The sequence below is a fragment of the Nerophis ophidion genome, linkage group LG11 (assembly GCF_033978795.1).
Source record: "Nerophis ophidion isolate RoL-2023_Sa linkage group LG11, RoL_Noph_v1.0, whole genome shotgun sequence".
NCBI classification, from domain to species: Eukaryota; Metazoa; Chordata; class Actinopteri; order Syngnathiformes; family Syngnathidae; genus Nerophis; species Nerophis ophidion.
Window position 1 is genome coordinate 52552278 of NC_084621.1, and position 12167 is coordinate 52564444.

The following is a 12167-nucleotide window of genomic DNA, read 5'->3' on the forward strand; positions in this document are numbered from 1 at the left end:
AAGCGTGTGTTGCTTATTTGTTTAGGAAAAAAAAGTCAACATTTTCAGACGGTGTCCATATAAAAAGGCAGATTATTCTTCACAATGTTACTAGATTTGTTTCAACATTAAAATAAGCATACATTATAGTGCTGCTTAAACATTGATTATAGATATACAGTAGGAAAAATAAATTTCTAACGTATTCTACTCTGACGAGCATACTAACATCTTTAAAATAAAAAACACCATTAATTATATTTCATGCATAATTCTCTAAAATGAATGTGGGACATTGGAGCTGAAAATAAAAATTACATTTACATAACCATCTGGGAAATAAGACAATAGATGTGTGAATATTTACATGCTTTTAATAACATGAAACATGATCAGTATACTTTGTGTCTTTTCGTTTTAAACACACTGTTGATATTTATTCAAATGTTTTTTTATCTCCAACAATTGTAGCTCAATGTATTGCAAAGATGATAAAGACATGGATTGTTTGCATGATGAAATACAATTCTTGCCAACGTGGGTTCCTTTGACACATGTCAGCCCTCAAACAGAAACCCTGCAACAAAACTGAAGCATCTACATACTGGTTGGGAGTTTTTGTTTCCTGTTCTTAGCAGGGATCCCCGTCCTCTCAAACTCAGTTTTTTCCTGGATGTATTCCTGCTTACATATCTCATAAAAGGCCGGGTCCCTGTAACTGGTGACGGACAAAAAGGTAAGGGAAAAGAAACAATCTTACTGGAATATACTTGATCGTGTGACAAGATTAATGTATGGCTGTGCTACTGAGAATTAAAGAGAAGTGTAACAACACAAAATGTAACATGTGCTGGCACTGTGTGAGAAGAAAACTGCTAAGTACTCACTGTTGTGTCAGACAGTCCTTCAAGGCGGCGTTCTCCTCTCGGCATTTCACCACCATCAAGAAACCCGTCTCTTTGCAGCAGAGGTTGAAAGCTGGAGGGAGGAAGAGGTGTAGGAGTGATATATTGGATGGAAGCAGAGATTTAGTTTATTTGCAAAAAAATGCTAAAATGTGTATAGTGAGCACAGCAAAGACTCAATTTGTCTCTAACACTATTGACCACAAACATTTACAGTTTAGTCCAAAATTTACACCCTGACCACATTTGTTGTGATTTAATGAATAAATATATGTTTAAAAGATTTCACTATTTTTATTTTTCATATTCTTTCCAAAAAAAATCCATGTCAAAAATGATCAAATGTATGTTTTTTTATCAACAAACAGCAGAGGCCACATTAGTATTAAGATGCATTGCACCAACCATTTTTACTAAAAGGAGCCAGATAGCCACCAAAAGTAGCTGAAAAATACACCACTCACTATTCAACCTTCCTCCCGTGTTAGATTTCTGTTACCATCTCTCATGTTAACGTGTTGGTTTTGACCCATGTCTTAAATCAGCTGTAAAATAAACTAAAAACCACTAACTATCATCCAATTAGTTTTTCATCTCTTGGTTACCTTGTTAGGCTTCCATATCTATGAAAATATTGGTTTTAATATTTTTGGTGTGGGCCATAGGGCCTGTTTTTTGTCAGTATACCCATCAATTTTAATTTTAAAAAATGGTTAATCAAATAAATAAAAAGTTGTTGTGTTACCTGACTTTTACTGAGGGGTATTAGAACACATATTTTAAATACATTTGTTTTATTTATTGTTTTCATTTTAATAATTTTGAACCGAATTGACCTCATGTCCGGACATGCCCGTCTTTGTTTGTTTTCGTACTGGATAAAATGAGAATCCCCCAAAGCTCACGATTGGGAGAGGAGCTGGCTGTCAGTATGTTCAATTTTGGCTCTAATTATTGCTTTATAATTTCAACAAGGGCATTTTATAATTCAGTGGAAAAAAAAAATTGTTTTGTTGAAATAGAGGTTCCTGACAAAGTCAAAAGCAAAAAAATCAATTTATGTGATTCTTTTATGCATTTAAAAACTAAAACGGGTCTGTGCCGACCGACCCTAACACAAGACGAAGGTTAACCCTGCCTGTACAAAATAACACATTAAAAGATGCATGTTAGCGATAAAACGTTATAATTGTTAATTACAGCAAGGCATGCTGGGAAACGCCTCTTATTTAGAAAGGCCAACTCTTCCTCTTGTCTACTGAAGTTCCAAATCTCCCTGCTGATGTTTGGGTGCATATAAAACATTGTAATTATGTTTAAAAAGATATGAGAACCTGTTCCTAATCTCACCAGTCATGACACGTTGGAAAATAGAACTCTCCAAGAAGGAACAAATGCAGATGTTCTCAAAAATACATGTCAACAAAAATTCTGTCTGCAAATGTGAATTTTTTATAAATGTCAACATAAAATGACATTTACCGGCTGTCGTGGGCATTTTGTCCAAGCCAGAAAAAGCAACCACAGATGTCAGGAATATCAACAATAATGTACATGACGTGTAGAGATGGGAAACTTTGGGCACCTCACAAATCGATTAAAAATAGAATATTGTTGCATCTTAATTTATATACATTGATGATGCATTTTTATATTTATTTTTGTTTCACAAAATAAGCATTCATGACCTGCATATTTTGAAAACAGAGCATTTTGTAACAAGAAACAGTTGAATTACATTTCTTAAATGAATGGATTTATGTGCAAAACTGGAACATAAGTACCCTGTAATAAGGAGCTGGTTGGCTCTCTCGGTTAAGTGGCTCGCTGGGGTCAGTCAAATTTTACAACTGTCTACATTACTTTATTTGCAATAAATAAAAATTCAATTATTGATGTTTACTTATCGTTTATACAATCGCCCATGTTCGAATTGTTTTTTTAATTATTGCTTTGCCTGATTAAAAAAAAAAAAATGCTGCTTTTATTTTTTAATGAGATGTACAACGATATTGAGTTTCTTGAAATACACTTTACAAAATAAATGTGTTAATAATAATAATAATACCTCTAATTGCATGTAAGCATCTTTTAATTTAAGCGCACATTTACACAAAGGCCAGGAAACAGAATAAATAAACACTTCAAACACCACCATGCCTACGGAGTCGCCCACTCTGGTGGTGGGTAGAAAGACCGTTGCCGCAAATTGGCACCAACGTCAATCTGTCACAGGGCTACTGTGGCTCCAGATGTGAAGTGAAGTGAATTATATTTATATAGCGCTTTTTCTCTAGTGACTCAAAGCGCTTTACATAGTGAAACCCAATATCTAAATTTTACATTTAAACCAGTGTGTGTGGCATTGGGAGCAGGTGGGTAAAGTGTCTTGCCCAAGGACACAATGGCAGTGACTAGGATGGCGGAAGCGGGGATCAAACCTGCAACCCTCAAGTTGCTGGCACGGCCGCTCTACCAACCGAGCTATACTAAGATGTAGCTTACCACGACCAAGAACGTGTAAATGTAGCGTTAACGGAAAATTCAGTGTAGGAATGTAACAATAAATAGTATGAATGATAACCGCGATAAAACTCCCGACAGTTAGTATTACTGTTTTAATTTTAAATTATCGAAAAACCATGATTGATTGCCGCACTTTGATAACCTCATGGACTGACTGGTGTCAGCTTGCTTGCGAGCTTAAATGCTGACAATAAAACAAGACACATCATCACAACGCGCTTTCTTAGTAATAAACAGGGGTTTCAAACTCAATATACCTGGGGGCCACTGGATGCAGAGTCTGGGTGCGGCTGGGCCCCAAGAAAAGATTTCTTAAAAAAATATTTTTTTAAATGTCTTTATTTTATTTTCATCACAAAATAAAATCAAAATATTAATGAAAGAAATGAGTATTAAGAAATGTGAGGCAATGCAAATAAAAAAAAAAACGAAAAAAAAAAAAACTGTGAATTGGTCCAGGTTATTGGGGACTGTTATTACTGACGGACAGGTGTCGCGGTGCGACTGCAGCCAGGCACGTTAGAAAACCCTTGTCTCCATGGCAACGTGTCTGTTGCGTTCACTTACTTGCCGCTTTTCCACTAACGCAGGGGTAGGCAACCCAGAATGTTGAAAGAGCCATTTTGGACCCAAATAACAAAAATCGTCGCTGTCTGGAGCAAACGGGAGGGGAGAGGGGGGGGATCTCTGCTTGCATCATGCAAGTGACGTCAATGTACGGCCCTCGAGAGCCACATACCACACCGTGATTGGTAGATTCCTTCAGCTCCGTACACAACGCTGTCAAGCGCCATTCATACAAAATTTGCGGGCCGCACTAACATTAAACTTTCATAGTAAGGTGGGGGCCGCAACTTAACGTCTCGCGGCCCGCATTTGGCCCGCGGGCCGCGTGTCTGAGACCCCTGGTATAGAATGATCGTTCTTTACTGCGAGGAATACAAGACGGAGATGTTTTTACGCTGCGATCAAGAACAGTGAACAAAGTAGGGCGCCACAAGACCCCCCAGAAATAAATAGTGCAATTACATTTTATTTTGCGCTTTTCATGTAAATACATCTTAAAGTGCTACAGTACAAACCAACATTTAAAACAATAACAGCTTAGCCATTAAGAGATAAAATAGTAAGACTGAAACACTATCAGTAAGCATAAGAAAGACAAAACATGCAAAATAGTGTTTTTTTTTAACTATGTGTCTATTTAGTTATTTAAAAAAATACATTCAATCATCAATCAATCAATGTTTACTTATATAGCCCTAAATCACTATTGTCTCAAAGGGCTGCACAAACCACTACGACATCCTCGGTAGGCCCACATAAGGGCAAGGAAAACTCACACCCAGTGGGTTAAAAGATTTTAGTATGTGCAGGAGTACTTTTGAGCAAATTCAACATTATATATTAATGATAACCGTGATCATTTTGGTCATAATTACAGTGATATGAAATGTTCATGTAGTTATAACTTTGGCGGGGGGTCTGAAAAACGTACAAATAATGTGATTCCATCTTTCAATATCAATGTAACGTTTTCTTCTCAGAAATACAGTGGATATATCAAAGACTTTGTTACTTGTAATTATGTGGTAAAACAAAGTATTTGTGTGCATGCCTTAAAATAATGCACACATTTGAATAAATGTTTTGTTGATGTATAATTACAGTTGATGATGGTATTGAAGCAATCTTAAACATAAGTCAGTGTTCATCACCATGGAAATGTTACATCTGTTGAAAAAGAGCATATTCAGAATGAGAATAGCCCAGAACAAAATGGGATGACGAGGGACCATTGATGCTTCAGCTGGGCATAAATCTTGCTGAGTCATTCCAAACATTTAAAAAAAAGGTCAGCCAGATCCTCTGAATGTTGTTTTGGTGTTGAGGAACGCTAACTAAAGTGCCCTTCCATCCCCTCTCTGAACAACATGACATCATACAGTAATTACCTTCATCAGTATGGTTATCACACAGGCACTTTCATCAGGATGCACATGTGAAAACACTGCAAAAGCAATTTAGAAAAGCAGAACAGTGCGACTAATCTAATCAACCAATACCTCGCCCCCGTCCCAGGGTACTAATAGAGGATTGCCTCTGCTCAGCGGCTTTACTCACGTCAAATGTACAAGACGATCGGTGAGTGAGCAGAGACCTTACTTTTAAAACAATAAAACATACGACTTAAAAAATCACAATCAATAGGCTTACAATTTAGAAGGTTTAAAGGTAACACAGTCATTTCATTCATTTATTCAATATACAAACATGTCAAATTGATAATGAAATAAAGTGCTTTATTTCAAGAAGCATAGCTTCTCCATGAATATGGATACAAATGACCAGTTATGTCTGACATTAAATTAAAACCCAGCAAGAACATGCGGTCGATCTCAAAAAAATATACTCCACATTTGGTTTGCCAATCTCTTGATAAAACATAAAAGCACAGACTAAAACCCAGAGCAGGCACAAACATACACATTGTGATTATAGAAGATAGAGGCTGGAGGTGTGAAAACGAGTGGGACGAGAAGCTAGTCATGCGGGCGGGTGTGTGGGTTGTAGGGTTCCGTTCCCCATGTAGCTCTAACGCTAGAAGCACGCCACTCAGCACTCATCATTTTTACATTTATTAAAAAAAGAAACACTATTTGCATGCAACTCATTTGCATCCTCCATCCACTATTCAGAAAACATCAGTAAGGCACAAAGTGAAAAAAACAGTTCAGCAACAAGTACCAAATGTTAGAAGGAATCCAAAAATATAAAGACTTCTTTATGGTACAGCGTCTAATGCCAGCCTGTTCCTACACCTCACGTCGACAGCGACACGAACCACAGAGCTGAGGTAGGTCAGCTTATCACTTTCATTTTCTCTGTCCTGCGACAGCGCCATAAAAATCAGTAAAAACTAAGTGACTGACTGTAGGCCTGCGCCGATAACACAATTTCCTTGACAATATGTTAACCCTCTATTTATTGACCAATTTAAGCACTAAGGTAATACATTTTAATAATAATTATAATATTATTATTTAATAATAATAATGCAAGTGCCGTATTTTCTGGACCATAGGGCGCACCGGATTATATTGCGCATTGTCGATGAGCGGGTCTAGTCACGTCTATTTTCATACAAAAGGCGCACCGGATAACAGGGCGCATTAACGGGGTCATAATATTTCTTTTTTTTTCTAAATGGAAAACACTTCCTTGTGGTCTACATAACATGTAATGGTGGTTCTTTGGTCAAAATGTTGCATAGATTATGTTTTACAGATTATCTTCAAACCGCTTTCTGACAGTAACTTCAGGATGCGCTGTTTTGTGGGCGGTCTTTTTTACATGGCTCACCTGCGGCAGGGTCTTCTCCCCGTCATCAGTGTTGTAGCGGTGTAGCGTGCAAGGACGGGAGTGGAAGAAGAGTCAAAAGATGGAGCTAACTGTTTTAAGGACATTCAGACTTTACTTAAATCAATAACGGTGCAGCCTCTCTTTATCCGTGGCTCACTAGTACAATACCAACGGCGGAAATGTGTTCCGTGAAAAAACGTCCGACCGGAACTCTCTAATAACTTAAGCTCCTTGGGTGAATAATGTAAATTCACTACACTGGTATATTTTAGCGCTTTCATGGTGAGTTTACTGACAGATATAAGTAGAAACTTTGCACTACTTTATATTAGAAATAGCAACAGCGGAGGATGAATGTGCCATAAATAGAAGATAGAGAAAAAGAAGAAACTTATCGACTACGGTGTCGTCGTGGACTATAAAGGCGGACACGCACACATTTTCAGGACTTATGCAGATCCCAAAGATCAGCAGGTACCAGAAGGTAAGAAAAGTTATCGCGAAAACAAAACGCCAGATAATATGTCTTACCTTGTACACACACCATAATAATACTCGTATGTTGATTAGGGCTGGGCGATATATCGGTATAGACAATATATCGCGGGTTTGTCTCTGTGCGATATAGAAAATTACTATATCGTGATATTCGAGTATACGTTCTCACGCAGTTGCTTTTAGCTGCAGGCATAACACTACAGGCTCTTCCCACTCCTTCTTGTGTCTCTTTCTCACAGACAGTAAGTGCACCTTCTTACACACGTCACCTACTGTCACGTCACACGTCACATACGTATACGCCCTCGCGGAGCAGAGAGGTACCAGCATGGGTAACGTTAGCTGTGATGCTAGCGAAACCGTGCGAGTGGTAATACAAGAGAAAGAAGGTGCGAATCTGGAAAAAAATGAAGGAAGAATTAATACCCAAGAAAAACAGCAGGGGTCCATCATCTGGCGGTGGTTCGGCTTTAAGCGGGAATATGTCAAATAGACAACTTTGATTTGTCAAGTGTGGGGCATAAGCGTTGCTACCAAAAGTAGCATTACTGCTAATATGTAGCATCATTTGAAAAGTCACCTGCTAATAACTGTTTAATAAATACAGTTGTGGTCAATTTACTTAGTTGTGATTTCCTTCTCTGCATGAAAGTTTAAAAGTAGCATATATTAATGCAGTATGAACAAGAATGTTTTAATGTAGACACATAGAATCATCATACTGGTGTGATTATGTGTATCAAGTGTTAATTCAAGGCTAAGGCAAAATATCGAGATATATATCGCGTATCGCGATATGGCCTAAAAATATCGAGATATTACAAACCCAGTTTCCATATGAGTTAGAAAATTGTGTTAGATGTAAATATAAACGGAATACAATGATTTGACATTCCTTTTCAACCCATATTCAATTGATTGCACTACAAAGACAAGATATTTGATATTCAAACTCATAAATTGTTTGTTTTTTTTAAATAATAATCAACTTAGAATTTCATGGCTACAACACGTGCCAAAGTAGTTGGGAAAGGACATGTTCACCACTGTGTTACATCACATTTTCTTTTAAAAACACTCAAACGTTTGGGAACTCATGAAACTAATTTTTGAAGCTTTGAAAGTGGAATTCGATAACAGTCTGAATGATTCGTTTCCCCCTTTGGTCCGGATGACACAATGTCGAATATTTCCAAAAACAATTTGAAATGTGGACTTGTCAGACCACAGAACTCTTTACCACTTAGCATCAGTGCATCTTAGATGACCTCGGGCCCAGAGAAGCCGGCGGCGTTTCTGAAAGTTGTTGATAAATGGCTTTCGCTTTGCATAGTACAGCTTTTACTTGCACTTACAGATGTAGCGACGAACTGTATTTAGTGACGAAACTTGTCATGTACAACACTTTACCTTACTAGCCTATATAAATCAACCATTTATAAATAGTTAAATGTTGCTAACCACATACGAAAAACGAGCAGCACTTTTTGAAACAGTATGTGGGCATACTTTTATTTTGAAGTGCCTCGTTTGGTCTGTCGACGGGTGTAAGGAAGCTACTTCCGGTATGGCCAACGAGGTATTTGTCATTTGTTGGTATTTTACTTGGTAAAATGTTTGATCCACATGCTGTGCATGTTTTTTTTTTTACCTTTGTAACGTGCTTTATTTATGACAGTTTTCACGTTGAAATTGAAGGGAAAGGAAGCCTTCAAATAAATCAGTTCAAGAAAGCCATTGTGTCTGTGCTATTTAGAGGGAGTTACACTTTCTAACCTCACTAATGCCTTGCATCGTCTATATTAGATATATAACAACGGGCGGGTGACGGGCGGTTGTGGCTTTGATAAAATGTTGGTTTGGGTGGATGGCGGGTGGTTGACGACTTTAGTGATGCAGTTGCGGATGATATAATTGCCTATCCGCTAGGGGTGTAATGGTACACAAAAATTTCGGTTCGGTACGTACCTCGGTTCAGAGGTCACGGTTTGGTTCATTTTCGGTACAGTAAGAAAACAACAAAATATAAATGTTTTGATTATTTATTAAACAAATTTGCTAAATCTTCCACCAAAAACATTTTTCTTAGTTTAATATTTGATGTGAAGTAATCGGAACCTTGGATAGGTCAATAAGTCATAATAACATTGATTTTGATTCAATATTATGTTTTGAGCAATGACAGTTTGAAAGAAGAAAAAAACAGCTTTGTTTTATTAGTTGCAAATTTTTCTAAATTACATTTAGCCTTTTGTTTATTTTAATAGTACTTTTAGAATGTGTCGTGGGCCTTTAAAACATTATTTGTGGGCCGCAAATGGCCTCCGAGGCACAGTTTTGACACCCCTGCTATAGATAATAAAAAATAAAATCGGATAAATCTATGGTTAAAAAGCAGAGCCTGGCAACGCATGCGCATTTATCATAACTGTCTCGCTCTCTCTGTCTCTCCCCCTCCCTCACGAATGTTGCTGCCGTGCAGCACTTTTTTTTCGGTTTTTAACCCCTTCTTAACACTGAACGTACACTGAACGTACACTGAAAATACACGCAACGCTTAACATAAAATGCCGGACATTTGAGGCATTAAAGATGCTCCACCTGGACAGCTCCACAAAGAGGACATACCCCGTGAAAAGAGGAGTTGTGGTCAGTCTATCATATATCTTGATCGCTGCTAGCATGCCGTGTGTTGATGTTTTTTTGATTGATTGAAACTTTTATTAGTAGATTGCACAGTACAGTACATATTCCGTACAATTGACCACTAAATGGTAACACCCGAATAAGTTTTTCAACTTGTTTAAGTCGGGGTCCACGTAAATCAATTCATGGTGCCTCGGTGTGCATTGTTTACACAACGTGCGCTACGCTACTTAATATTTCCGTGACGTTCGGTTCACTTACGAACCGAAACCCCCGTACCGAAAAGGTTCAATACAAATACACGTAGTACCATACATAAAACCCCTACTATCCACGCATCTCTAACGCAAAGACAAAAACCACCCTGGCGGCGCCAAAATCGACGGAATTCCGCGGAAAATTCACATCCCTGCATAAAGGGAAGAAGATTAAGATTAAGAGCTATTCAGTAGGATGAAGTTCTGGCTGTCCAGAGTCGGGACCCAGGATGGACCACTCGTCTGGAGTCGGGACCCAGGATGGACCGCTCGCCTGTGTATCGGCTGGGGACATCTCTGCGCTGCTGATCCGCCTCCGCTTGGGATGGTTTCCTGCTGGCACCACTGTGGACGGGACTCTCGCTGCTGTGTTGGATCCGCTTTGGACTGGACTCTCGCGGCTATGTTGGATCCACTAAGGACTGAACTTTTCACCGTATCATGTTAGATACGCTCGACATCCATTGCTTTCGGTCCCCTAGAGGGTCCTCTCCAAGGTTCTCATAGTCCTCATTGTCACCGACGTCCCACTGGGTCATCATTGTCACCGACGTCCCACTGGATGTGAGTTTTCCTTGCCCTTATGTGGGCCTACAGAGGATGTCGTAGTGGTTTGTGCAGCCCTTTGAGACATTAGTGATTTAGGGCTGTATAAATAAACATTTATTGATTGATGACTGATTTAAGATCCAAGCTGACATCACACTATTACTGCATACCTTTGGTAAGTGCCGGAGTGAGAAGAGGTTTTAAAATAATTAGCGCATGCTTACTTTTACCGCATGCCTTTGGTAAGCGCAGGAGTGAGAAGAGGCTTTAAATTAACTAGCGCCCTGGCGGCAATTGTAGCTGAGATAGGCACCAGCGGCCCCCGCAAACCCAAAGGGAATAAGCGGTAAATGGATGGATGGATGGATTATTTTTACGTCTCGGGGGTCGGTGACTGCTTCTTTGGTTAACTATCACCTTAGTTGACAAACACACCTTGAACTTTGTCGATGCAGATCTCCTTCGCTTTCTCCCTCATCAGTTTGGGAATGAGCACGTCAGTCTCCACATGCCTAAGGTGCATCTCCCCTGGGAGAATAAACAACACACGGAAATATACATTACATGTTGTTGGTACTTACAAAGAATCTCTTTGTTCATTTAAGTTACATATATATTGAGGAGTATGATACATATAGGGAGCATCATTTCCGGCTAGCAACATAGCTTGCTCCAACGACAAGGCTTTGGCTAAAGTTCCTTTCCATCAAATAAAATAGTTATAAACGTCTATGACTCTAGCTAAATACACATCATGCATGTGACGTCGAGTAAAAACCTACAAATAATTGTCCTACCATTGTTGACAGCTTCCATGGCGGCAGGGTCGTTCAAAACATTGCAAAACACCGACAATGTGACCTCGCTGGCGCACTAGCCTTCAAGTACTTCCGGTGGTTATGTAAAGAACTACAAGTCCCAGAATCCCTGTCGCACTCCGTTCAAGCGCGATAACTGCTTCTTGTTGATATCTATGGCTGCTTTTGTAGCTATGCCTGCTTTTTTAATAGCGTTTATTGTACAATAATTGGGCATTTTAATTGTGAAAATACTGATAAAGATATTTAAATAAAGTCTTACAGTGGAAGGTATCATATTCTAGTTGTACTTAACTTTTCAATTGTTCACTCATACTGTTATTCCTCATATTTTTTATTTATATTATAGTTGCCTGTATTTTTTATTTATATTAACAGTAGCCTGCATTCCTGTTTGTTGTATATCAGTTGGATTTTTGATTGAATTTTTATTCTAACTTAGTTTCAAAAGAATTACATCACAATTTATCTAAACAGTTCAACCCAAACCATAGACCAGAGATGTCCAGAGTGCAGCCCAGGGGCCATTTGTGGCCTGCAGGTCATTATTTCTAAGCCTGTGGCACATTTTAAAAGTAATATTATGAAAAAGAAAAACACTAAAAGTGGAATACAAAAGCAAACAT

General features: G+C 38.5%; 1 protein-coding gene across 1 annotated transcript; it reads right to left on the reverse strand.

The window, feature by feature from the left end:
* Window positions 1-333: 333 nt before the first annotated feature.
* cmc1 (C-x(9)-C motif containing 1) lies at window positions 334-11663 on the reverse strand. The gene is made up of 4 exons (XM_061916240.1): window positions 11521-11663; window positions 11159-11251; window positions 867-957; window positions 334-697 (listed from the first exon to the last, which is right to left on the reverse strand). Exons 1-4 carry the CDS (start codon window positions 11537-11539, stop codon window positions 577-579), a joined length of 324 nt encoding a protein of 107 aa, XP_061772224.1. The 5' UTR covers window positions 11540-11663; the 3' UTR covers window positions 334-576.
* Between the last annotated feature and the right edge of the window lie 504 nt (window positions 11664-12167).